Source organism: Nyctereutes procyonoides, unplaced genomic scaffold (assembly GCF_905146905.1).
Source record: "Nyctereutes procyonoides isolate TBG_1078 unplaced genomic scaffold, NYPRO_anot_genome, whole genome shotgun sequence".
NCBI classification, from domain to species: Eukaryota; Metazoa; Chordata; class Mammalia; order Carnivora; family Canidae; genus Nyctereutes; species Nyctereutes procyonoides.
In genome coordinates, this window is record NW_026575047.1 from 17,640,602 (window position 1) to 17,667,063 (window position 26,462).

General features: G+C 44.9%; 1 protein-coding gene across 5 annotated transcripts in view; it reads left to right on the forward strand.

Moving 5' to 3' along the window:
* Window positions 1–26,462, forward strand: part of TBC1D1 (TBC1 domain family member 1) — a 237,772-nt gene that overhangs the window by 59,870 nt on the left and 151,440 nt on the right. The window contains exon 1 of one of the 5 annotated variants that reach the window (XM_055326537.1): window positions 21,312–21,456. The exons of the other annotated variants lie outside the window; for them this stretch is intronic. Coding sequence (XP_055182512.1) covers window positions 21,427–21,456 — 30 coding nt within the window. The 5' untranslated portion in view covers window positions 21,312–21,426. Of the gene's footprint in view, window positions 1–21,311; window positions 21,457–26,462 lie in introns of those variants that run through there. 5 annotated transcript variants of the gene reach the window in all.

Sequence of the window (26,462 nt, forward strand, 5' to 3'; positions counted from 1 at the left end):
CAGAGAAGATGGAGAGTTAAGTGGAATATGCTGGAATAATAGGAAACACATTTGCAGCTTGGACTAACATTGATTATCCTAAAACATCTGAATGGTTACGGCGCCTGGATGGCTCAGTCAGTTAAGCGTCCGACTCTTGATGTTGGTTCAGGTCATGATCTCAGGGTTGTGAGATTGAGCCCTGCATTGAGGTCCATGCTGAGCATGGAGCTTGCTTAAGATTCTCCTTCCCCTCTAAAAAAAATTGTCTGAATGGTTAAATAATATTCATGAACTCTCATTTTGCTTCCAACAACTTACAGCTTCAAGCAGCTTATGCCCATGCCTTAGATTCAAAGCTTTGCTGGAACCACAGATGTCCGATGGCAATCTAGGAGTTGCTCTGTGGTGGCTGACTTCCAGGATTTAGTGAGTTGTCTAGATCAAGAGTCGGTATTTATCATATGTGTTAGTAGTTTGCTGCTGCTACTGAAAGTGGGTGGCAGTTATGTCTCTGAATGTCTTATTCCATATAAAGCCAACTGGATATGCCTATTTAAGAACCATCTGAGGCAGCCAGAGGTCAAGGATTCCAGATTCCTTCCCAGTCCAAGGATGCTCTAAGGGACCTCCAGAAAAGATACAAAGTCTCAGGCCCAGGGCTGCCTTACAGCTCCTTAGAGAAGAGTCATGATCATGAGACCTTCTCTCCCTCTCACACGTCCCACTGGAGAGGCTTTAAGTTTCAGAATTCAAGACAAATCATGAAATGTTTAAGAAATAATTGTAGACAGCTCCTTCTTCCTATTGTTTTCAGTAGTTGGAGGCCATTCTTAATTCTTCTATCTCATTTCCAGCATACTTTCCATTCTATTGCAAGTCATGTTGGTTCTGTTTCCAAAAGACATTTTTAGTCCACTGGTTGCTACCTAATTTTCCCTATGAGCCCCAGCTTAATCCAAGCCACCACCACAATAGCCTCCTGAACTGGAGAACCGGTCTCTTATTCCCATCTTGCCCCCCAGTATTCCATCCTCCATGTGGTGTAGGAGTGACCAGAGTAGAAGATTGAGCCACGTGATTCCTTTCCTTAAACCCTCCAATACTGCCCCAGTTACACTGAGGATAAAGTTCAATACTGACCACAGCCTCAGGCCCTGGGTAGTCTGTCTCTTGCCTTTATCGCCAGCTTTATCTTGAGCGCCTTTCAACCTCACTCTGTTGTAGTCACATATATTTTTTCCCCTTTCTTTGCACAGAGTCTTTGCACACGCTTTTCTCTTTTTTTTTTAATTTTTATTTATTTATGATAGTCAGAGAGAGAGAGAGAGAGAGAGAGAGAGAGAGAGAGAGAGGCAGAGACACAGGCAGAGGGAGAAGCAGGCTCCATGCACCGGAAGCCCGATGTGGGATTCGATCCCGGGTCTCCAGGATTGCGCCCTGGGCCAAAGGCAGGCGCCAAACCGCTGCGCCACCCAGGGATCCCCCACGCTTTTCTCTTGACTCGTGACATGGCTTCCTCATTCAGATCTCAGTTTTAGCATCAATGACTACACATTCTGAACTAAGTCTCTTACCCCTAAGTCTTTCTCTCTCACATTACCGTGTTCCTTCCTTCATAGCACTTAGCATACTTGGTAATTGTATATTCCACTGCTTTCCTTACTTGCTTAATGCCTGTCTCCTCCTCTACACTGTGAGCCCCAGAAGGGACAGGGACCATGACGTCCACGTACTTACTCTGCCCCTGGAGCTGACCCTGTGGTGGGTTCTTTATATAAGTACTCTTTGTCTTGGATCATTGACCACGAAGGTCAATGATGAGTTTCTGTTAGGTGTGGGCATAAGCTCCTTATGCCCATCCATTGCCCTCTTTAGTGGAAGAACTGGATCTCATCTGTGAAGGAGGACATCATATTGTGCAAATGGCAGGGCCTTGTTCTTCAATAAGGTTCATATCTCTGTGTTTTGAACTCAGGCCAAGCATCACTGGTGTATCCTATGACAAGACTGGAAGTATTGCTGGGGTCAGAATCTTTGTGTCCTTTTTTTTTTTTTAAATCTTTTTAAAATCTTTGTACCTTGACCCTGATTTTCCTCTACTTAAAAACCTTGAGCCACCTCTTTAGCTTCTCATATTTTACCTCTTGAAGCTGTTGTCAGAGACATCAAATGTGTCTAAATTTTTAGTGTCTAATGTTTAAATGCCTAATGTTTAGAGGGTACCTGGGTGGCTCAGTGGTTGAGTGTCTGTCTTTGGCTCAGGTCATGATCCTGGGGTCCTGGGATCAAGTCCTGCGTCAGGCTCCCTGCAGGGAGCCTGCTTCTCCCTCTGCCTATATCTCTGCCTCTCTCTCTCTGTGTCTCTCATGAATAGGTAAACAAATAAAATCTTAAAAAAAAATAAATGTCTAATGTTGAAATTTATATGAATTTCTTAGCTTAATGCCTGGCACATAGTAAGCACCTAACTGATATCTGTTAGAATAGAAACTCAATAAATGTCTATTGAATTATTAAACAAATGAATCATGTAATCTCTCAGACTTCAGGTTCATCACTTATAAATAAAGAGGTTTAGCTAGATGATAACTTTCTAGTCTAATATAGACTATATAGTTATAGTCTATAGACTTAGTTATGAAGCTATTAATAGTTATGATGATTTGTGGTTATGTTCTTATAGATTTTTTCAAGACTGTTTGAAGCAATGATAAAAAGTCAAATTCTGAACCAAAATAAACCAAACAAATTAAACAAAAAATTGGACAAAAAACGCCATACTTTTAAAAATCACCCTATGAAAAAATAAATAAATAAAAAATAATAAAAATCACCCTATGTTTGGTAATAAGCTGGTGTTTGGTTTAGTGTGCCTGTGATCACCACAGGGCTTGGAGCTCCTCTGATGGTCTTTAACACTTCCAGGACAGTAATTAATCATTTAGTGTAGGTATTCCCTACACTAAATGAACAATAACTCTTCATTTTAGATGCCTCTTTGACTATCCCTGAGGGCAGGAGACATGAAACCATTAAGAAAATATAAACCAGGGGCACCTGACTGGCTCAATATGCCCATATGACTCTTGGTCTCAGGGTGGTGAGTTCAAGCCCCTTGTTGGGCAGAGGGCTTCCTTAAAATGAATAAGTAAATAAAATATGTAATGAATTTTTATTTTTTTAATTTTTTTAATTTTTGTTTTTTTTAAGGATTTTATTTATTTATTCATGAGAGACACAGAGAGAGAGGCAGAGACACAGGCAGAGGAGAAGCAGGCTTCTTGCAGGGAGCCCGATGTGGGACTCTATCCCAGGACCTGAGATCAGGACCTGAACCAAAGGCAGATGCTCAACCATTGAGCCATCCATGTGCCCTGATAATGAATTTTTCTAAATCAGTTTAAAACAAGACAACTCAGGGCCACACAGGTGCCCAGATTTTTAAAATTTAAAAGCTTGGTAACATCGGGACTGGCAAGGATGTGAAGAAGTAGGCACGGTGGGAGTATAAATTGGCACAGCGGTTCTGCAGAGGAGTATGGCCATGTGCAGTAGACTGGAAGATGTGGATACCTGTGATCCAGCAGTTCCATTTCCAGGCAGATATTGTGGACATGTGTGCAGAGAGAGAAGTAAGAGGGTGTTGTTGCTATGGTTAAAAAAAAAAAAAAAGGAAAAGTTCTATATGTCTGTCAAAAAATGGAATAGATGGCAGCCCTGGTGGCTCAGCGGTTTAGCGCCGCCTTCAGCCCAGGGCCTGATCCTGGAGACCCGGATGGAGTCCCACGTCGGGCTCCCTGCATGGAGCCTGCTTCTCCCTCTGCCTCTCTCTCTCTCTGTGTCTCTCATGAATAAATAAATAAAATCTTTTAAAAAAATGGAATAGATAATTAAATTATGGAATAATAATTTGTTGCAACTGAATTTTTCCAGCAGTTAAAATACAACGTGTTGAGTTATAAAAAAAAAAAAAGGCAACTGCCAAAAAATATAGTATACATGGCGATACCATGTAGGAAAAAATTTAAAAGCACAAAACATGAATATATATTGTTTGTAGATTAATTAGGGAGATAATATATAAAAACAGAGGGAAAGATAGACCCAGCACGGGAGGGTGGGCACTTCTGGGAATGTAGGGAGAACTCTACAAATTATGTCTTAAAAAGAAACACATATATACATACTTGTGCAAAAGATTTAAAACTGTTAAAACTCAGTAGTAGCTACATGAGTATCATAATATTCTTTTTTAAAAACAATATTTTATTTATTTATTCATGAGAGACACAGAGAGAGGCAGAGACACAGGCAGAGGGAGAAGCAGACTCCATACAGGGAGCCTGATGTGGGACTCGATCCTGGGGTACCGCCCTGAGCCAAAGGCAGATGCTCAACCGCTGAGCCACCTAGGCGTCCTGAGTATCATAATATTCTATTTGATCTTTTTGAAATATTTTATAATTTAAAAAAACCTTAGAAAACAAGAATGTTGTGTGTAATGAAAAGTCCACTATCAGATTCAGCTCTTTTGTAGCATAGGGATAAGCTCACTCCTTTATTGCTGTTTTGTGGCTCATTTCTGCCTGGACTTTGTGTGCATTCTTCGTCCTCACTGCTTCCAGGTGGGTTCAGAGGCCCCAGTGTTGGGTCCAAGGCCTTCTGTGTCCGCTTTTAAAGCACTTTCTCTTTTCCCTGTTGCAACATTTCTCACTCAGCCGCGCAGTTTCCTGTTTACGTGCTGCTTGGGCCCACTGGACCCTGAGATGTTCCTCTGGGGGGCAGGTGGCTTGTTTACCGCACCAGCTCCAAGGGACTAGTGTTGCACTGGTGTGCACTAGGTATATGTAAGTGACAATGAAATAATGGGTGCTTCAGTGGTTTAAGTTCATGGCTACGCACGTAGTGGGCTGGAGTTGGATACTTGAAATCATCAAGTATATGTACTCTGTACCAACTATGAATTGAACCTAGATAGCAACATTTCTTGCCCCAGAGAGACTGTGTGCACCATTGATGATTTGGCCAACCTGGTGCTGCAGTGTCATGGTGGAGAGGAGGAGGAGGGTGATGTGCTTCTTGGAAGGAAACCTTGTCTGAGACCCACTGACTGCCTCTAACTCAAGAATCAGTTTGTCATTGAGTTTTGGTGGGGGACATACCCCATCCAGCTAATTTACTGGGCACTGGGAGGTCAGGGTCCTTTACCCCGTTAGCCAAGCCAAGTCTTCACAGGAAGGATGACTGCTGCCAGCAACTCCACACCCAGGAGCCCAGCCATTGCTTTGTCCCTGGTCAAATCGGGTTTGGATCAGGTGGGGTTACCAGTCTCCGGAGTGGCCTTAGTGGAGAACCTTCTGCAGACCTCATTTCCTTCCTGCTAGCCCTGGGCCATTGGTAGCCTTGGGAAAGGCCTTGCTTTATCGGACCCAAAGAGAATGTTTTGTGGCTCATTTCATCCTCTTTTCTCTTTTCATCCTCTCTCCTTCATTTGATTATTCACTAGAATCCCATTTCAAGCCTACCTCCATGTAGCCTAGCTGGCACTGGCTCAGCCTCCAGCCCCACAGAAGGGGCAGGACCTCTTCCCTGACAAAGCCTGCTGTGACTGGAAGCTGGTGGGTGTTTTCAGAACCTCTCTGGACCAGAAGAAGTCTTAGAGCATGTAGCCCTGTGTCGATAGCACTTAGGACCAGTTGCTTACCTTCCATTGTGGCGAGAGGCTCAGCTCTCCCCAGACTTGACCTCGGGCCAGGTATGTTACCCTTCTGACCCTCAGCTTCTTTGTCTGACAAATGGAATAAATAATACTGTGCAGCAGAGTTTTGAGATAATTAGGGACTGTGTTGTAAAGTGGTTAAGTTGACAGGGTGCTTGGGCCTGAATCTGGGTTCTGCCCCTGCAGCTTGCCCATCCAAAATGGGGTAACCCTGGTCCTACGTGCGTATTGCAAATGCTCAGAACAATGCCTGGCCCGTAGTGAGCACTTTCCAAAGGTTTGCTGGCTTAGTGGTGTCTCGTACACAATATGTACTCAATCCACATTATGTTCTATTACTATTATCTTTACTTGTCCTTACTTGTCTTAGTTCCTCCAGGTTACTATAAGAAAAATAGCACAGACTAAGTGGCTTATAAACAACAGAAATTTATTTCTCACAGTTCTGGAGGCTGAGAATTTCAAAATCAAGGTGCTGGCAGATGCAGTGTCTGATGAAGACCACTTTCTGGTTCATAGAAGGCCATCTTCTTGCTGTGTCCTTACATAGTGGAAAGGGCAAGGAGCTCTGTGGGGTCTCTCTGTAAGGACACTAATTCCATTCATGAGGGCTCCACCCTCATGACCTAATCCCCTCCCAAAGGCCCCACCTCCCAATACCATCACATGGAGGATTCAGTTTCAACGTGAATTTGGGGATGATATGAACATGCAGTCTATGGCGTTTTGTCCCTGACCCCCCGAAATTAATGTCTTTCTCACATGCAAAACACATTCATTCCATTCTCAAACTCCCAAAGACTTCACTTGTTCCAACATCAACTCAAAAAGTCTGAAGTCCGAAGTCTCATCTAAATATCATCTAAATCGGATGTGGGTGAGACTGGAGATATGATTCATCCTGAGACACACTGAGACAAATTCTTCACTAAGCTGTGAACCCAAACAAATTATATGCTTCCAAAACACAATGGTGAAACAGGCATAGGATAACCACCACCACCCCCCAAAAAAATCCAAACTACAAGGCAGAACTCCATCAGATCTTAAGGTTTGAGAAAAATCCTCTTGGGCTTGATTTCCCCTGCCCTCCAGACCCAGCTGGGGCAGGAGTACCACCATCTGGACACACTGGGACAGAGGTCCTGACCCAGCAGCTTTGCAGGGCAGCAGAAGTTAGGGTCATGAGACTTTGGGGTTGTTGTAAGAATTAATGAGATAATATATGAAAATACCTGGCATGCAGTAAGTATTCAGTAGGTATTATTTCCTTCCTTCTGACCCTTGATCTTGGAGAAGGAGTAACTCAGACAGGAGGCAGGTGACCCCTACCATTGAGTTGTAGGCATTCATTCTCTCAAACTTCTCTCTTGAGGTAAGGAGCCAACTCTAGGTTTCTTGAAAAGCTCCAAGGGCTTTGGCATCCTTGTGACATTAGGATCTTGAGATCGGTGAGCAGGTGTGTTTAGTTCTGCCTTGACCCTGAGCTAAGGCTGCCAGGCATGAACCCATCCTGGGCATTTAATTGAGCACATATTCCTTAGCATTCCTGAAGGAAGCTTGGAAGGGCCCTTGGAGATCTTGAGTCTAACCTCTGAAATGTACACAGTAGAAACAGGCCCAGAGATGTAGCCTGAGCTGCCTGAGAGATCACAGACAGTCGTATGGAGGTAGAAGCTGGTGCACACCTGGATGTCCATCCCAAGCCCCTGCTGCCGCTAACCTCCATGGAGAGAAGGACGCCAAAGGACTGTGTGCAAATCAATCAGACCACTTTAGATGAATTCAGATCTCCTCGGAAAGCTGATTTATCTTCACCTCATCCAGAGCATAACCTCTGTCATGCCTGAAAAATTCTAGGTGAGGAGAGCAGTGTCTCAGACCTCTTTAGTCATAAGCATTTGAAAAATCAAAGGAGGGGATCCCTGGGTGGCGCAGCGGTTTGGCGCCTGCCTTTGGCCCAGGGCGCGATCCTGGAGACCCGGGATCGAATCCCACGTCGGGCTCCCGATGCATGGAGCCTGCTTCTCCCTCTGCCTGTCTCTGCCTCTCTGTCTCTGTGACTATCATAAATTAAAATAAAAATAAAAAAAAAATCAAAGGAGATGTGAACACAAAGGGAAAGGAGAAGCCATTTCTTTCTCTTTTTTTGAAGCCATTTCCTTCTTACACCGTCTCATCCCTTATATCTCCTGCCAAAGCGAACAGAAATGGTTTTCAGCTGTGTACCTCCTCTAGCTGTGTATAGAGACTAGGAGGCAGGTGATGGTTTGTTTGATAATTTCTGTATTACTTTACTAAGCTGTGAACCCAGAGGGACCTTTTTTTTTTTTTAAGAGATTTTTTATTTATTCATGATAGACATAGAGAGAGAGAGAGAGGCAGAGACACAGGCAGAGGGAGAAGCAGGCTCCATGCAGGGAGCCTGATGCGGGACTCGATCCCGGGTCTCCAGGATCACGCCCTGGGCCAAAGGCAGGCCAGGGATCCGCTGAACCACCCAGGGATCCCCCCAGAGGGACCTTTTATCTTAAAGTTTCTAGGGGGATATTGACCCAAGAATGGGCCACTTGTGTTTTAACTTCTAGAAAGTGTGCTTGCCCTGGGTACCTGACAGTTGCGTTGAGCATAACCAGGTGCTCTTCTCTGGGTGACGTGCGAGTGTACCCAGCTTGGTGGACACTTGGGGGCATCTCAAATGATAGCAAGGAAACAGATGTCAACTGTTTGCGTGACTGTGCAGAGGTACGTGGTTCTGTACCAGGCACAAGTAACCAACATGGAAGAGTCACTGTTCTGCTTTTTAGGCGCTTGTTGCACGGTTCCAAAAATATTGTCATCCAAAAATACTGAAACATACAAATTTAGGCTTTGAAAAGAGCGAGAACATTCACAAGAGAGTTTCCATTGTGTTTGGAATTCAATTTTCTTTTAAGACTTAATTTTTTTAGAATAGTTTTAGGGTCACAGGAGAAGGTGAGCAGAAAGTATAGAGATTTCCCCTACATCCAGCTTTCAGGAGTAAATAGCTATCTGAGTGACAGCATTTATTGCAGTTGGTGAACCCACATTGACACAACATGATCACCCAAAATCCGAAGTTTACCTTAGGACTCACTGTTGGTGTGGTACAATATATGGGTTTGGACAAATGTATGATGACATGTATGCATCATTGTAACATCATACAAGGTAATTTTCACTGCCCTAAAAATCCTCTGTGCTATTCATCTCTCTCTTCTCATCCCCAACCCCTTGGCAACCACTGATCTTTTACTATCTCCATCGTTTTACCTTTTCCAGAATGTCACATGGTTGGAATCATACAGTATGTACAGCCTTTTCAAATTGGCTTCTTTTATTTAGTGATAGACATTTACGGTTCCTCCATTTCTTTCTATGGCTTAGTAGCTCATTTCTTTCTAGTGGTAAATAATATTCTATTATCTGTATGTGCCACAGTTTATTATCTATTCACCTACTGAAGGACATCTTGGTTGCTTCCAGGCTTTGGTAATTAAATAAAGCTGCTACAAACATCTGTGTGCAGGGTTTTTCTGTGTGGATCCAAGTTTTCAATTGCTTTGGGTAACTACCAAGGAGCACGATTGCTGGATTGAAGCTTGATGATATTAAAGAACTAGATGATAGTGAACAAATAGAAATTGTTTTAGAAGTGGGAAATCAGGGTGAGGGTGACTGGGTGACAGGCACTGAGGTGGGCACTTGACGGGATGAGCACTGGGTGTTATTCTATATGTTGGCAAATTGAACACCAATAAAAAATAAATTTATAAAATCCTAAAAAATAAAAAAGAAGTGGGAAATCATCCTAATCAAAGATAAACTAAACTACCTTTTAAAGAAAAAAAAGAAATCATACTCTACTGTGAAAGGAGAAAGGGGAGTTTGGGTCCAATTTTTATTCACTAATGTATTTGATCAGAAAGTAGGAATTCATATTTTTCAATCTCATTTTTTAGGAGAAACACAACTTGCAGTTTAGAAAAAAGTTATTTTTTGGTAAAGTTAGTGCTATGCAAAGTGCTGTTTTTAATGTTTCCATTGTAAATTTTAGTGAAAATGTCTGAGCTTAAAGCTGAGCGTCTATGTTTAGTTATAACCCAGGGTGAGGATGTCAAACATCTTATGACTAAATTTTCAGTGTTTTCTTTTGTGAACTCATTGCTGCTGGGTTTTTCCATGATTTTGAAACATGTGTGTATAATTTTTGGAAAGATGATTGATTATTTGCTTAAACTTTATAGACCGAGCTAAAAATAGAAAAACATTGTTTCTATTTTTGGAATGTTTTAGCAGCTAAAAAGTGAACACAATTACCATACATATTAAGCAAAAATACTGAGTGAGGAACAGATATTAAAATAGCAAATATATTAATTTAACTGGTTTAGAAATGTCATAAGCATTTTAATAAATTCATTGTTATATTTATTTATTTATTTTTAATATTTTTTAAAGATTTATTTATTTATGATAGATATATATATATATAGAGAGAGGCAGAGACACAGGAGGAGGGAGAAGCAGGCTCCATGCCGGGAGCCTGATGTGGGACTTGATCCTGGGACTCCAGGATCGTGCCCTGGGCCAAAGGCAGGCGCCAAACCGCTGAGCCACCCAGGGATCCCCCATTGTTATATTTAATGAAGAGATAAATCTGTTATAAAGTAAATTTCTTTCTTTCTTTCCAATTTTAAGTAGGTTCCAGGCCCAGCACAGGGATTGAACTCACGATCCTGAGATCAAAACCTGAGCTGAGAGGTGCCTGGGTGGCTCAGTCAGATACGTGTCTGCCTTTGGCTCAGGTCATGATCTTAGGATCCCGGGATTGAGCCCCATGTAGGGCTCTTTGCTCAATGGAGAGCCTGCTTCTCCCTCTCCCTCTGCTGTTCCTCCTGCTTGTGCTGTCTCACTCTCTCTCTGATAAATAAAATCTCTAAAAATAGCAACAACAAAAACCTGAGCTGAAACCAACAGTTGGACATTTAACTGAGCCATCCAGGCACCTCTAAATTTCTTTTTTAAAAATATTGCTGAGTGGTGCCTGGATGGCTCAGTAGGTTAAGCGTCTGCTGTTGGCTCAGGCCATGATCTTAGGAGGTCCTGCGATGGAGCCCTGTGGGGAGTCTGCTTCTCCCTCTCCCTCTGCCCCTCCCCCTGCTCGTGTTCTCTTTCAAATAAATAAATAAAATCCTAAAAAAAAAAAAAAAAAGGACTGCTGAGTGCAGAGAGAAAAAAAGGCATTCTGCAATTGATGTGAACTTTACTTTTGAGGGGATTTGTCACTGGCTGGTCCCCTCTAGAGTTAATTCAATGGCTCACTAAATTTATACTGCAGTCTTAGTATTTCTAGTTGGGCTGCAGCCAGCTTTTAATTTTGTGAGGCTTTTTGATAAACATACTGAAGGTGTCTGGAGCCATTAAATATGTCTTATTAAATCTGTTTGCTGTTGGGATCCCTGGGTGGCGCAGCGGTTTGGCGCCTGCCTTTGGCCCAGGGTGCGATCCTGGAGACCCAGGATCGAATCCCACATCGGGCTCCCGGTGCATGGAGCCTGCTTCTCCCTCTGCCTGTGTCTTTGCCTCTCTCTCTCTGTGACTATCATAAATAAATAAAAAAAAAATTTAAAAAAAAATCTGTTTGCTGTTATTTTGGCTAGCAGGAAACTACAGCCTGATGCCCAGAATCCACACAAAATTAGAGCCTTAATTCAAACGTTGATATAGATGCATCAAAGTAGAATGTTCTTTAGCTAATAACCTGAATTTGTTGTCTACCCCCAAATAAGTCTTCACTAAATTTATCCTTCCATTTCCCCCCTTGAACTTTCTTTCACTCACTCATCAATTTATTCAGCACCATTTATTCTGAAGTTGGTCTTCAGGTACTTGGTCTTGCCAACCAAAGACTCCACTTTGAATTTGCCATCATTTAAAATGTGCTTGCAGCATCTGGGTGGCTCAGTTGGTTAAGCAGCTGCCTTTGGCTCAGGTCATGATCCCAGGGTCCTGGGATCGAGTACCGCATCAGGGAGCCCGCTTCTCCCTCTGTCTCTGCCTCCCTCTTTGTCTCTCTGTTTCTCATGAATAAATAAATACAATCTTTAAAAAAAAATTAAAAAAACCCACAAAATAAAATATCACTGCTTGTATGTGCTTGAGAGAAAGTGAGAGATATAGACAGAAAGGAAGGATGGGATGTGTGGGAAGAGGAACAGGGGAGTAGTTGTGGGAATGAGCAGGATCCATTGCCAAAGGAGGAATTTCTGAAGTGTCTGAAAGTGAAGGGCAGGAATGCTGGCACATTCCAGTTCTGTGCCTGGCTAGAATCATGGGAATTTACCAGAGAAACTTGGACAATTCACGGTGTGCCTGACAGAGTTAAAGTAACAAATGGAACACAGTCATGCTGCTAGACTTAGCAACTCATAAAAAGGGAGAGGAAAATATTGAAAGTCAGGGAGGCCCACCCGTCCTGAAATGAATTTTGGCTGACATACAATCTCCTCTTTGATCTCAACTGTTTGTCCTGTCTATAAACCCAGTCACGAACTTGAGACCTCCAGCCCATCATTTCTGTTTTATTTTTGCATTTATAGCACGTACTGTTTTAGAGTTCTCCAGAGAAACAGAACCAATAGGATATAGATATGTACGTAAGAGGAGATTTATTGTAGGAATTGGGTCAGATGGTTATCCATAACCATAAAGTCCCATGATCTGCCGCCTGCCAGCTGGAGAACCAGGAAAGCTGGTGGTGTAGCTCAGGACAGATCTGAAGGCCTGCGAATTTGGGGCCTGGTAGTGTAAGCTGTGGTCTGAATCAGAAGGCCCAAGAACCAGGAGCACTGATGCCCATAGGCAGGAGAAGATGAATGTTTCAGCTCAAGTAGAGAGCACAAATTTGCCCTTCCTTGGCCTTTTTGTTCTATTGAGGCGAGGCCCTCAACTATTGGATGATACCAACCCAACGCTGGGGAGGGGTATCTTCTCTAGGCAGTCTACTGATTCAAATGCCAGTCTCTTCCAGAGACACTTTCACAGAGATACCCGGAAATACTATTTACCAGCCAACTGAGCATCCCTTAGCCCATTCAAGTGGACCCATAAGGTTAATCATCATAAATACCCATCACTAACCAACAGCAATCACTGCTAATACTACTACTACTGCTTCTACTACTACAACTAACGTTTCTTAGGCACCAATTATATGCAAAGATTCAGGCTGAGATGCTTCATATGCATCTCATCCCATCCTAAAACTCCACCTGGCTGGCTCATTCTGTACAGTCTGTGACTCTCCATCCTGGGGGTTGTAAGTTCAAGGCCCATGTTGTGTTGCAGGAATTCTCTACCTTTCGTGCCCAGGTTCTTGGTCACACCGCTTTGAAGAATGAAGAGGTAGACCAGATGAAGAATAGTGGGCACCAAAACAAAGTTCATTGAGGGAGAGTATAAAGCTTCCAGAGAGGGAGGGAGCCTGAGAGGGTTGCCCTCAGAGTTTCTAATTGTAGTGGTTTTTATGGGGTCTTTTGAGGAATTATCTTAAGTTATGAGGGTGTGCTGAGTAGTGCCAATCAGGGTTTGGTCACCTATCTATCTACCTATTAGGTTAATGTCCACATGCTGATGGTCTCTTGTTTGTCTGACATCTGGGGGCTTAGGTCTTAATTGCCCCTTGCCCATGACATTGACAAATGCTTTGTGGTTAATTGTCTTATTTTAGGACGTTTTGCAGAAGTCATTTCTGCAAAGGTTGCAAAGCAGAATGCTAGTGCAGCCCTGCCTAAGCTGTAAAACAGGATGTTAGTGCTGTTTTATTTTAGCTGTCCTGACTCCATTATTTTCTCACTGGGGACTCTGGCCCTGACTACCTACCCAATTGTCCAACTAACTCCTACCAGTTGGATGTAGAGATCACTTTAAAAAAAAAAATCCTAAACTAGCCCTCTAAAGTGTGGATTATTATTCCATTATTATAATGCCTCATAGACGGTCACTTGGGTGGCTCATCTGCCTCTGGCTCGGGTCATGATCCCGGGAAAGCCGGTGGTGTAACTCAGTACAGATCTGAAGGCCTGTGAATTTGGGGGCTGGAGTGTAAGCTGTGGTCTGAATCAGAGGCCCACTTACCTAAAGTCATTAAACCATCATCACCTAGAGGGATCCCTGGGTGGCGCAGTGGTTTAGCACCTGCCTTTGTTCCGGGGTGTGATCCTGGAGTCCCGGCATGGAGCCTGCTTCTCCCTCTGCCTGTGTCTCTGCATCTCTTTCTCTCTCTCTATCATGAATGAATAAATAAAATCTTAAAAAAAAAAAAAAACAAACAAACCATCATCACCTGGAGGGATTTAAAAAAATTGAGACATAATTCACATACCATGAAATTTAGGTTTTTAGTATATTTTGAGTATATTAAGTATAGTGAATATACTAAAAGTTCCAAAATATTTTCATCACCCCAAAACAGAAACCCTGTACTCATTAGCAATCACTCCCCATTCCCCCCCGCCCCCCAGCCTTCCGTTCTGTGGAAACCATGAATCCAGTTTGTCTCTCTATGGATTTGCCTATGCTGGATATTTATTATAAGTGGAATCATACAATATGTAACCTTTTGTGTCTGGCTTCTTTCACTTAGCATAATGTTTTCAAGGTTCATTTACATTGTAGCATGTATCAGTATTCATTACTTTTTATGACAAAATAATCCCCTGTTGTGTAGTACACTGCATTTTGTTTAGCCATTCATCCGTTGATGGACACTTAGGCCGTTTCTCCTTTATAGCTGCTATGAATAATACTACAGAGAACATTCAGGTGCAAGTTTTTTCATGGCATATGTTTTCAGTTCATACAGAGGGATTTTGTTGCTTGATTTTCTTGGACTTGATAGTATCCTCAGCAAATATTTTTTTTCTGGAAACAAAGTCTTAGGCCAGAGAGGGATAACTGCACACCTCCAAACTAGAATTTACTAAAATTCTCTTTTTACAATGTGAGCTCTGATTTCTGTCTGTAGTAAGGCTGGATTTCCAGAGACAAGCAGTGTATTTTTACTGCCTTTGTCCAGCTGATCCCTGCTCCTGGAAAGCCTCATCACCATCTGTAAAAGTTCTAAAGCTTTGGGGCACCTGGCTGGCTCAGTCAGTAGAGCTTGGGGTTCCTCATCTCCCAGTTGTGAGTTTGAGCCCCTCACTGAGTGTAGAGATTACTTAAAAAAAGAAAAAAAAAAAAAAGTCCTGTGACTTTCCAGCCAGGAAGCTGTGTCTTCCTTTATAGCCATAAGTTATCTTTCATTTTTTTCTGGAAACTGTGGAGCTTCACCGGGGCCTTTCCAAAGGCATTGTTCACTCTCTCCCTTTCCAACAATACTGGCTACCATCCTCTGTCCCCCCTTGAGGTCAAGATTCGGGTTTTAGCACATTTCTCTTCCTTGCCAAGACACGTGTTGCTTTACACAATAGGTGCCGATGAATAGCCCTGAACGGAATAAATCTCTGATTAGTTGCCGCAATATTGTGATTTATAATAAATATATATTTGATCTTTGTTCCCTTTCCTGGCAGGGAGCTCCTAAGACCCTTGGAATTTCCTGTGAAGAGAGCAATGAAGGTGTTCTTTTGTTATGTTAATGAAGCCACTTTTGGAAAGCCCCTTGGTCACCTAAAGGAGGTTGGTTGCCAGGGAACCAACCATGGGATTAGAGAGTAGGAATCCTGAATCCTACCCCTGGACCTTGGCGGGGGGAGGAGTGGCGCGGAGAGAGGACTGAAGTTTCAGTTTAGTCACTAGGGGCCAGTGATTTAATTGATCAAGTTTAGGTAATGAAGCCTCCATTACAAACCCAAATGAGTTTGGAGAGCTCCCGGGTTGGAGAACACCTGGAGATGCCAGGACAGTGGCTCTCCCAGGGAGTATGCAAGTCCCATGTGCTTCGTCCAGGCCTTACCCCATGCATCTCTCTGATCTGGCCATTCCCGAGTTATAGCCTGTTAAAATAAACCAGTAATCTAGTAAGTAAAGTGTTTCTCTGGGTTCTGTGAGCTAGGCTAGCTAGCATATTAATCAAACCCAAGGAGGGGGTTGTGAGGACCTGTGGCTGGTCCGTTAGAAGCTCAGGTGACAACATGGCCTTGTGATTGTCATGGGAACTGTGTGTGTAGGGGGGCCCAGTCTTGTGTGGGACCTAGCTCTTAACCTGGGGGATCTCCAGGTCAGTAGTGTCAGAATTGAGGTGAACTGTAGGACCCCCAGCTGGTGTCAGAGAATTGCTTGACGGTGTGGAAAAGAAAACCATATTGTCATTGGTTGGTCAGGATCATAGTTGCCAAGTCGTTCTGATTCACTTGAAAGCACGTTGAGTTTCCTAGTATTACAACGGCCCTATTTTTAGCCAGGTCTTGTGGGGAGGAAGAGGTTGGCAGAGTGAGGTCATGCTTTTGCATGCTTCCCCCTCTGTGCCTCCACCTCTGAGTTGGTGCAGCACAGCCAAGGAGGTGCATGTCCTCTGGAATTCTCACAGGCGATTTCGCAGTCCTTGCTTCTTGCTCCTTCTCAAAGGAGGAAGATGGCAGGAGAATCGGGCAGCAGTGGTGGGGACTTCTTGGGTGGAGGAGTTCCGGTCAGACTCAGGAGGGAAGCAAGTCTTCCAGTTCCTAGGATCTCCCATCCATCTTCAAGTCCTCCCTTAATGTCTCAGGAAAATAGATTAAGTCATCCTTGTAAAGTTACTTAGAAAGACAGCAGTCTTGGATTTTCTATAGATCCTGTTCATTTAGATCTCAGCCATCCTATTTGGATAGCCTATTGCTCTTCAGAGAGCAACCATATCTTATTTTTTCTTTTAATTAATTCCATCCATCCATCCATCCATCCATCCATTCATTCATTCATGTAATCTCTACACCCAATGTGGGGTTTCAATTCGTGACCTTGAGAGCAAGAGTCACACATTCTTCTGAGGCATCCAGGCACCCCTTACATCTTTTTTTCTTTTTCTTTTTTTAAATAAGGCATCTAGAACTGTGAAAAGAGGTTCTCAATCCTGGCTGACAGACTCACCTGTTAGAGAAGGAACATGCATACATCCACTCTTCCAAGCTTTAAATAGAGCTAGAATCAACACCAGTATTGACCTCTGGGTGAATTTAGTTGGCTGACACATTTTGCTTGCTTGGATGGAGTTGTAATAATTGGGTGTCCCATCTCTGAGATGCCACAGCTCGTTCAGTCCTTTATTGTCTCACACCTGTCTCTCTTCATGCATTTATGTGACCTGCCTGCCCTTTGAGGTCCTTGCCCCCAAAGCAGCCCATTTATTCACCCTCCTTCCCCACCTACCCCCTGTCATCACAGGCAACTCTGATGGACGATCAGGGCTGGGAACCATCAGCATCTTTGAGCAATGACTATTCTGTCTAGGGGTTCTCAGTTCTGATTGGAAGAGAATCACTCAGGAGCTGTTAAAAATAACCAGTCCCTGGTCTATGTACAGTCCTTTCCTGGGGGGAATATATAGTTTCTTAGGGGAAAGGATACTTTCTTTTTCAGCCAGGAGGGAGTATGGTGTTTTAAGGAAAATTGTTTCATTATTATGTGGAATCAGTATATTGTCTGATGTTAACAGTTTCCCTTTATTTTTTATTTTTTTATGATAGTCACAGAGAGAGAGGCAGAGACACAGGCAGAGGGAGAAGCAGGCTCCATGCACCGGGAGCCTGATGCGGGACTCGATCCCCGGTCTCCAGGATCGCGCCCTGGGCCAAAGGCAGGCGCTAAACCGCTGCGCCACCCAGGGATCCCAACAGTTTCCCTTTAATGAAATTCCAAATTATAGCAGATCATTGATAATAATAACAGATAATATAATTCCAATTATAACAGAGTTTCTTCCTGCACTGTGACTACGCATGGTGATAGTAATTAAAACAAGACCCTTCTCATAGATTTCTTAAGCTGTTTGGTGTTAGAGCTCCGCATGTTCCTGCCCGGCAAGTCTATTCAATGCAAAGGTCCTTACGTTCCCATGAAATGAATGATTCTACACAGTTCTGGATCAGGAAGAGAGATCTGGGGCAGAGGGAGACCTCTGTGTGTCTAGGGGATATGTAAGCTTTGGGCAAGTCCAAACCAGGTCTGACTGACGAGCCTCCACCCTGATGTGCGTATAGGGAGAATTGGATCCAGGTTTAAACAATGAAGACTTGATGTCCCTATTTCACCTGCCTGGGCGCTTTCCTATTATAATTGTTACATCCACGATTTGGTGTGACTTTAATTTTTTTTCCTTGTGCGAGAAGTGTGATTTATATTCTCCTAAATTTAATCTAATTTCTTTTTTGTCACCCCATCTCCTCCCCAACTGGCAGAAAATTTATCTCAGTCAGGAATATTTCACGTTTCTTTCATCAATTTTGGGTTCTTTTCATCGTCACCCCAAAGGTGCTTCTAAGTTATGGGCATCTTCGTAGAGTTCAGTTTGGGGATTGGAGTGATGGAGTGTGGTGACATTTGTCATGGGTGCAGCTGGTCCCACCTGGTCCTCAGCTGCCCATCAAACTATGTTGCTGCCTAGGAACCAGGTCTCCCTCTGGATGAGCTAGTGCACATCATCCCTGGGACACAGGACACAGAACAGTTTCTGCTGTTCTCTTAAGAGTCTGTTGGCCAGAAGCTCATTTTAAGCCCCACACCAATGATTCTCATATGTGCATCTCAAACTTGAATGTGCACCCTAGCCATCTGGAATCACAACATGAAAGTTCTGACTCCGTAGGTCTGGATTATTCAGGGCAGGGCCCAAGATTTTGCATTTCTTTTTCTTTCTTTTCTTTTTAAAGATTTTATTTATTCCTGAGAGACACACATTAAGAGGCAGAGACATGGGCAGAGGGAGAAGCAAGCTCTCTGGAGAGAGCCTGATGCAGGATTCGATCCCAGGGCCCCAGGATCACCACCTGAGCTGAAGGCAGACACTCAACCACTGAGCCACCCAGGCGCCCCAGATTCTGCATTTTTTTAAAAGATTTTATTTATTTATTCATGAGAGACACACAGAGAGAGGCAGAGACACAGGCAGAGGGAGAAGCAGGCTCCATGCAGGGAGCCCGATGTGGGAATCAGTCCCAGGCCTCCAGGATCATGCCCTGGGCCGAAGGTGGTGCTAAACCGTTGAGCCACCCAGGGATCCCCCAGATTCTGCATTTCTAACAGATTGCCAAGTACTGTCCAGGCTGCTGGTTCTTTGAGTAGCAAGGTTGTGGAGTGCAGAAGGGCTCACAGTGTAATGGAGTTGTCAGCCTTGAACTCTTCTACTGGCATGGGGAAGTGATTTGCTAACAGGGAAGGATTTGGTCAAACTGCTGCAAATCCCCCCCCCCCCCTTTTAGCTCTTCATTTCTTTTCTTTATTCGTTTTAAAGTTACCTTTTTTTTTTTTTTTTTTTAGTTTTTTAAGTAAACTCTACCCACAAAATGGAGTTCCAGCTCACAACCCCAAGATTGAGAGTCACTTGCTCTACAAAGTGAGCCAGCCAGGTGCCCCCAGCTCTTAATTTCTTTTTTAAAATATTTTATTTAGGGCAGCCCGGGTGGCTCAGCGGTTTAGGGCCACCTCCAGCCCAGGGTGTGATCCTGGAGACCCGGGATCGAGTCCTGCATCAGGCTCCCTGCATGGAGCCTGCTTCTCCCTCTGCCTGTGTCTCTGCCTCATTCTCTCTCTCTGTCTCTCATGAATGAATAAATAAAATCTTTAAAAATAATAATAAAATATTTTATTTTATTCATGAGAGACACACAGAGAGAATGAGGCAGAGACACAGGCAGATGCTCAACTCCTGAGCCACCCAGGTGCCCTAGCTCTGAATTTCTTTAGGGAATGTCAATCACTGCTTACAAGCACGAAAGAGCAGCACTTCCTTAAGATGCTCCTAAGGCCCTTTTCAGTTACCCAGGTGGACCCTGTTAGAATGCTGGCACTCCTGGCTTTCCCTCTGCATCCCACCTGGAAGGAGAAACAAAAAGATGACATATCCCCCCCCCCCCCAATCCTCTCCTCCTGGCAGTCATGACAGTGGTGTGTAATTCCCTCTTGCCCTGTGTGTGGACTGGAATCATTTCCTCGCATTTTAACCAATAGAATACAGCAGGAATTTTGGGCTGTCACTTCTGAGATCAGTTTATAAAATGACTGATTTCCTTCTTGGACATATGCTCTTTCTTGGATCATTTGTGCTGGGGGATGCGAACTGCCATTTTAGGAGCAGCCCCATGGAGGGGACCACCTGATGCAGCAAGAAACGGAAGCCCCGAGTCAACAGCCTGCAAGGAACAGACTGTGTGAGTGAGCTTGGAAGTGAATCCTTCAGTCCCACTCCAGTTTTGAGATGGCTTCAGCCCCAGCTAACAGCTTGAACCCAACATAAAGAGAGACTTTGGGCCGGAGCAGCCAACTAAGATGCTCCCGGTTTTCTGACCCACCCCTGTTTTAAGCTTCTTGATTTTGGGGTATTTTGTTACTATGCAGCAATAGATAATATACCCACCTGACTCAGATGCCAGACATTTGGACATCATTAAAGTGTTCTGTTGGCCCATCATGAAAATAATGCACAACGCAACTAAAAGGAAACAGAAGCAAAATCTTGGTTGCTTTCTGGCCTGATGAGCTCAGTGGGTGGCACAACGTGACACGTGCATTCACACACTGGCTATTAGACCTTTGGACTTTTTTTTTTCCCCATCGTCGAACTCTAGAGTGTCTTGAGTTAGAAATTTACCTTAACGTTTGTGGCTATCAACGGACCACACTGTCTTACCAGCCTGCCTTGGCAGAGGAGAAAACTGGTGAAATGTTTCTCCCGGGGCTGAACGCCGCCGGCCGGCGGGAGCCGGAGCTTCTTTACCCCCCCCCCCCCCATCCTCGTCTCAGTAGCTTAGTTTTCGGACTCCAGGAAAACCACCTTTGATTATATAAAGGTATTAGGGGCTGGGGAAACACTAGTCCTTTTGTTGGCAGCTATCTCGAGCGTTTAGAAAGCAACGCGGGTGGGGGTGGGGGTGGGGGTAACCCCGGGAAAGTTGGCCCGGCTTTGTGGCCGCTCAACTCTGGGGCTTTTAAGAGACCGCAGAGGGAGGAATTCCGAGTTTTCTGAAAGTTCTTGGACTCCTCCTCCCGGGGCTGCGCCGCCCGGGGCACCCCAGAGTCCCGGCTTCCCGCCCGGAGCGCGGGGTGGGGGCGCGCGCGGGGTGGGGGGCGCGGGGTGGGGGGCGCGGGGAGGGGGCGCGCCGGCCGCTGCCTGCCCGCCCCTCCCCTCCCCTTCCCCCTTCCCTCCCCCCTCCCCTCCCTCCCTCCCGCCCCTCCCCTCCCCTCCCCTGCCCTCCCGCCCCTCCCCTCCCACCCCTCCCCTCTCCTTCCCTCCCGCCCCTCCCCTGCCCTCCTTTCCCGCCCCCTCCCTGCCTCCCTCCCCTCCCCTTCCCCGCGCTCTCCCCACCCACTTCCCTTCTCGGCCGCCGGCAGCCCTGCGGGCCGACCTCCGCGGGCGGCGCGGAGCGGGGAGGAGCCGCCGCCGCCGCCGCCGCCGGGGATCATGCCCGCGCCCCGCCGCGCCCCGAGCGCGCCCCCGGCTGCCCCGCGCCCCACCGGCCGGCGGCGGGAGTGAGCGGAGCGACGGGAGGGGAGCGGCCGCCCGGCGCGCGATGTCACCATTGTTCAGCTGGGTGGCCAAGGTAGGCGGCGTCGGGGCAGCGGGGGCGGCCGCGGTCCTGGGGACCCCGGGGGCGGGGAGGGGGGAGGGGGAGGAGGAGGGGGGGAGGAAGGGAGGAGGGGGAGGAAGGGGGGAGGGGGCCTGACCGCGCGGGGACGCGAGCCGCGGGGAGGGGCGGGCGCCGCTGCCGTCGGGCCCCGGGCGCGTCTCTCCTTCAGCGCGGGCCGGCGGGGCCCGGGTGGCGTCCGGCCCATTTCGCGGGTGGGGACGGTGAGGCCGCTGTGGCACCTGGGGCCCCGCGCTGTGCCGGCCGCCGGGTCGGGTGCGGGTGCCCGTGCCCGAGGCTGCGCCTGCCGCGCCCCGGCGACCGCCCTTTGTGTTAGCCCCCGAAGTCCGTGCCTTCCGCGGTGTGAGTTTGGGATGTGAATTCTATTTCCATCAAGTTTTATCTTCAGGACGGTAGCGCTTTGAGAATAGCTGAGCGCTACGCATCCCTGCCAGTTTCACTACTGCTACAACGGAGGGGCTGGAGTAGATTTTTCGAGTTCCCACCGGCTTGAACACGTAGAATTATTTTTATTAACCCCCCGACCCCCCGACCCCCCCCCCCGTACCAGGCACCTGGGTGTGCGAGGGATGCATCCCTCGCAGCCTCTCCAAGGGCAGCAGGGCACCTTTCTCACCCTCCCGGGCTCCTCCTAGCAGGGCTTGCTCCTGGCCTCTGGCAGGTTGAGTAATAAACTGACTGGGTTAGCCATTCTGTGACCCTTTACAGATAATAATTAGTGGTGGTTGGATCTCCCAGTTGCGCAGTGCTTCCCGAGTGCCCGTTTTATAATAAGTACCTGTCCGTGAGCCGCATAAGGCTTTGCCTATCATTTAAGTGCTAATAAAACAGAGACACAGAAACCAAATTATTTATTAGGCACTGCATCCTATCTTCTCCTCCTCCCCAGAACTTTCACCTCCTGAAATGAAAAAGTTTTGACTTGTAGTTTTGTAAAAAAAAAAAAGAATGATAACGTGCAGATTTTCTGGTTCGAAAAATTAGCTTTTATACATAATGCTGAATTTAAAAAAAATGATGTTAGGTAGTTAAAAAAGTAACTCAAGGTGTGTTGTCGGATTATATTTTATTTTGGGTTGAGGATTTGAGTCTACTTGTATGTGGTTATGAAAGGCAGTGAGTGTACAATTGTATACAAGTCGTTTAACAAACGTGTTCAACGAAGATATTTATTAAGTGCCAGGTAGTGTTTGGGGAGTTGAGGATTTTTTTTTTTAATTTTATTTATTTATTCATGAGAGACACAGAGAGGGAGAGGGAGAGACACAGGCAGAGGGAGAAGCAGGCTCCCTGTAGTGAGCCCCATGTGGGACTGGATCCCACAACTCTAGGATCACAACCTGAGCCAAAGGCAGATGCTTTAACCGCTGAGCCACCCGGGCATCCCGGGAGTTGAGGATTTGGCAATGAGCAAGGCCGACCGGGTCCCTGTTTTCGTGGAGCTTTGATTCCAGGTTGGGGGAGACTGCACAGAAGTAAGCAAAGAGATAAATAAGGTGGTTATACAAAACCAGAGGGAGAACCTATTTTACCAGATTTTTTTTTAACCTCAAAATCAGTAAGAAGTAAATCTAAAAAAACCCTAAAAACCAGAAAAACTCATTGCTGGTACTGTTTTATGATTTTACTTACTTTTCCAAAACATATTTAATAAAGATGTTTTCGCTACTGGAGTGGGGTGGACTTCTGTTTACTTTGGCCTAGGAGTTGATGGTGAAAACACCAGACCAAAGCTTTATTAAAAAAAAAAAAAAAAAAAAAAAAAAAGAAACCCCCCCCCCCCAAACAAAACACTAAGAAACTTTTATAAGGATTATCTGTTTCCTCCAACTGGCAATACTTTTGAAAAGGTTATTTAAATGAACTGTATGTTGGTAACTTCATCTGAAGTCTGAATCATGTTATTCCAAAGTTAAACTACAGAACAACAAAACTATGATATGTTTTTGGAGCAAATTTATCAGTTGTCAGCAGAAAATGTAGTTATTTTATATTTTATTTTTGCCAGGTGTTGTGAGATTATAAATTGCATCCTGAAATTGATTTTTATAGACAACATGTCTTTTGAGTTCTTAGAATATGAAATTACTTGAAAGTCCATTTCTTGAGGTTATAGATTTTAAGAGTGACTTTCCACGGAACCTAATTTGGTTACTGCTAAGAGATAAGGCATTAACACAGTTGGCATTATATATTAGGGGATATTTTAAAAGCAGAAACAGGAGATGCAAATAAGACAATGTGCATAATCCCAAAGTACATTTATATTTGATTTCAGAATGACCCTTCAAGAACACACAAATGAATGTGAACACCTCACACAAACACTTGCACATCTAATTGCTTTTCTCTTTTGACCTTTGCAAACTGGCTCAACACCTGGTAGGGAAAGAGAAAAGAGAGTGGACATCACTTGGTACAGATGGTTACCTGAACAGGAATTTTTCTTGGGTGCCACATTAAAATTGTATGAATATTGAATATGTAGAGCAATTTCATGGTTTAGGAATAGAGCCCAAACAGAAGAATTTTATGTTGAAAAAAGGAAAAATTAAGACGCACTTTTCTTTTAAATTGGACATGACCTGGAATAGTAGGGCAGGTGTGCATTATATGACAAATGGGGCAGGCTTTGTTTTTTTTTAAGATTTTATTTATTTATTAATGAGAGAGAGAGAGAGAGAGGCAGAGACACAGAGACACAGGCAGAGGGAGAAGCAGCTCCATGCAGGGAGCCCATGTGGGACTCAGGATCATGTCCTGAGCTCAAGGCAGACACTTAACTGCAGAGCCACCCAGGCGATGGGACAGGTTTTATAGAGGTGTGATTTCTTGATTAGCCTTTCATAAGGGTATGTGAGTTTTTGTATAGATTACAAATAAAAATGAATTTCTCAAGCATCATGATTTTTTATACTAAAGCCCACAGATGTCCCTAACCACCTGGCAGTTTTGAGTATTTCTGTTGATTACTTCTGTGTCTTTTATGCATCAGTTAAGACTGCTGTAGAGGTGCCAGATAACTTTCTGAATTTATTTGGATTCACACCTGCCTGTAAAGATAATGGCTAAGATTATTGCTAGTTTTGCTAGTGGATTTTAAATATATATGTTATTCAGTCAGGTAAAGTGGAAAATGGACCTAAATATATCCACATTTGCTGTGTTCTCAAATTCAAGTGCAGTTTCATATAGTTTATGCTTTGTATTATTTTCCAGTGCTCATGTATTCACTGGCTGTTTATTGGATACTTCTATGTACCAAATACCGTTCATGCCTTGAAGGAGTTCGTTCAATTTGCACAATAGTTTTATCCTTTAAAAAGTGTGCACACTGGGGTACTCAGCTGGCTAAGTGGGTAGAGCATGTGACTCTTGATCTCAGGGTTGGGAGTTTGAGCCCCACATTGGGTGTAGTGGCTACTTACAAATCAAATCTTTAAAAAAATAGGAAAAAAAGGTGTGTACATTGAAGCTTTGTAAGCCAAATATTTAAAAATGCATTAGATAAGGAATCCTTTTGTAAAATACGGTTTATATGAAACCAAGTTTTTTCATGTTTTGGCCTTCTGAAAACAAGTCTATAGCTATTACTCATTCAACAAGTCGTTTAACAAATGTGTTCAACAAAGATATTCCTGTAGTGCCAGGATAGTGTTCGGGGAGTTGAGGATTTAGCAATGAGCAAGGCCGACCAGGTCCCTGTTTTCGTGGAGCTCTGATTCCAGGTCGGGGAGACTGCACAGAAGCAAGCAAAGAGATAAACAAGGTAGTTTCACGTGGTGGTTAGTGCTCGGGAGAAAAGTAAGCAAGCTGCTTTGGTAGAGAGTGACTAGGGGCTGGGGTGACAAGGAGGTGGCATTCATCTGAGCAGTAAGGGTGCTCAACATGTGCCTGGCAGAGGCACCTGTGGGGACCGGGGCCTGGAGGTGGCTCCAGGTGGGCGTGTTAAAGCAGTGGGAAGAAGGCAGGTGTGACTGGAATAGGTGAGCTGGGACCTGGGGCCGAGTTAGGGAGGGGGCAGTCTGGGCTGGGCCCTTTAGGGCAGGCTCTGGAGGCAAGGGACTGGGGTTGCATTTGCTTTAAGTGCTCTGAGAAGTCATTAGAGGCCATGAACTAGAACTTGAGGGCGCTGTGGGCTGATGTACACCTTGGGTGGAAGCCGAGAGCCACGTAGGCTGTTACGTTTCGGGCAGGCGATGATGATAGTGTTTAGCTTGGAGTTTGGTAGTGAGGAAGGGACACCCGTGAATATATCATTGTTTTTTTTTTTTTTTTTTTTTAAATCATTGTTCTTTATCTTCTGAAATGCTGTGACCGGGTGGCTTTGCTATCTTGTTTGTCCCAGACTGGTGCAAATGACAGAGAAACCAATTGCTTCTCTTGTTGAGTACAACTTGCCCTTGGTTAGCTGCCTCCCTAAGCGCGGCCTCCAGGCCCGGTTGTGTCCTGATGCTGGTCTGGCGTGTTTACTTTTGTGGTTTCCTGCAGCCTGGAGTGGCCCAGGTTGGGTGCCTCTGGCCTTCCTGGAAGGTGGGCATCTGCCTACACCTGGCACTTAGCGGTTCCTCTGCTTTGTCCTGTGAAAGTCAGTTCCCTGTTGGCGTGCCCTACGTTAATGTGATGAATTATTTAAAAACACAAAAGTGTTTTTTTCGGCAGACTTACATTATGTTTAATTAGTGGCTGTTTGAGTTTAATAAAGAGGGGAGAACTCCTCGTCATGGTGAAACTATTCCTTGACTGTGAAAAATTTGCTGCCTCTGCTAAGTGAAGCAGGTGCAGCTGGGACCAGGATTTCGGCTTCCGGGGGGCCTCTCGGCTGCTAGTGGCAGCAGCCTCTTTTTGGGAGCTCCATTTGCTTCCAGTAACGACACCGTGGGCACAAGTTGGTTTTATGAAAACGGAGAAAAAAAGCAGGAGTGGAAATTGTGTCTCATCCATGACAGGACACTGAGTTC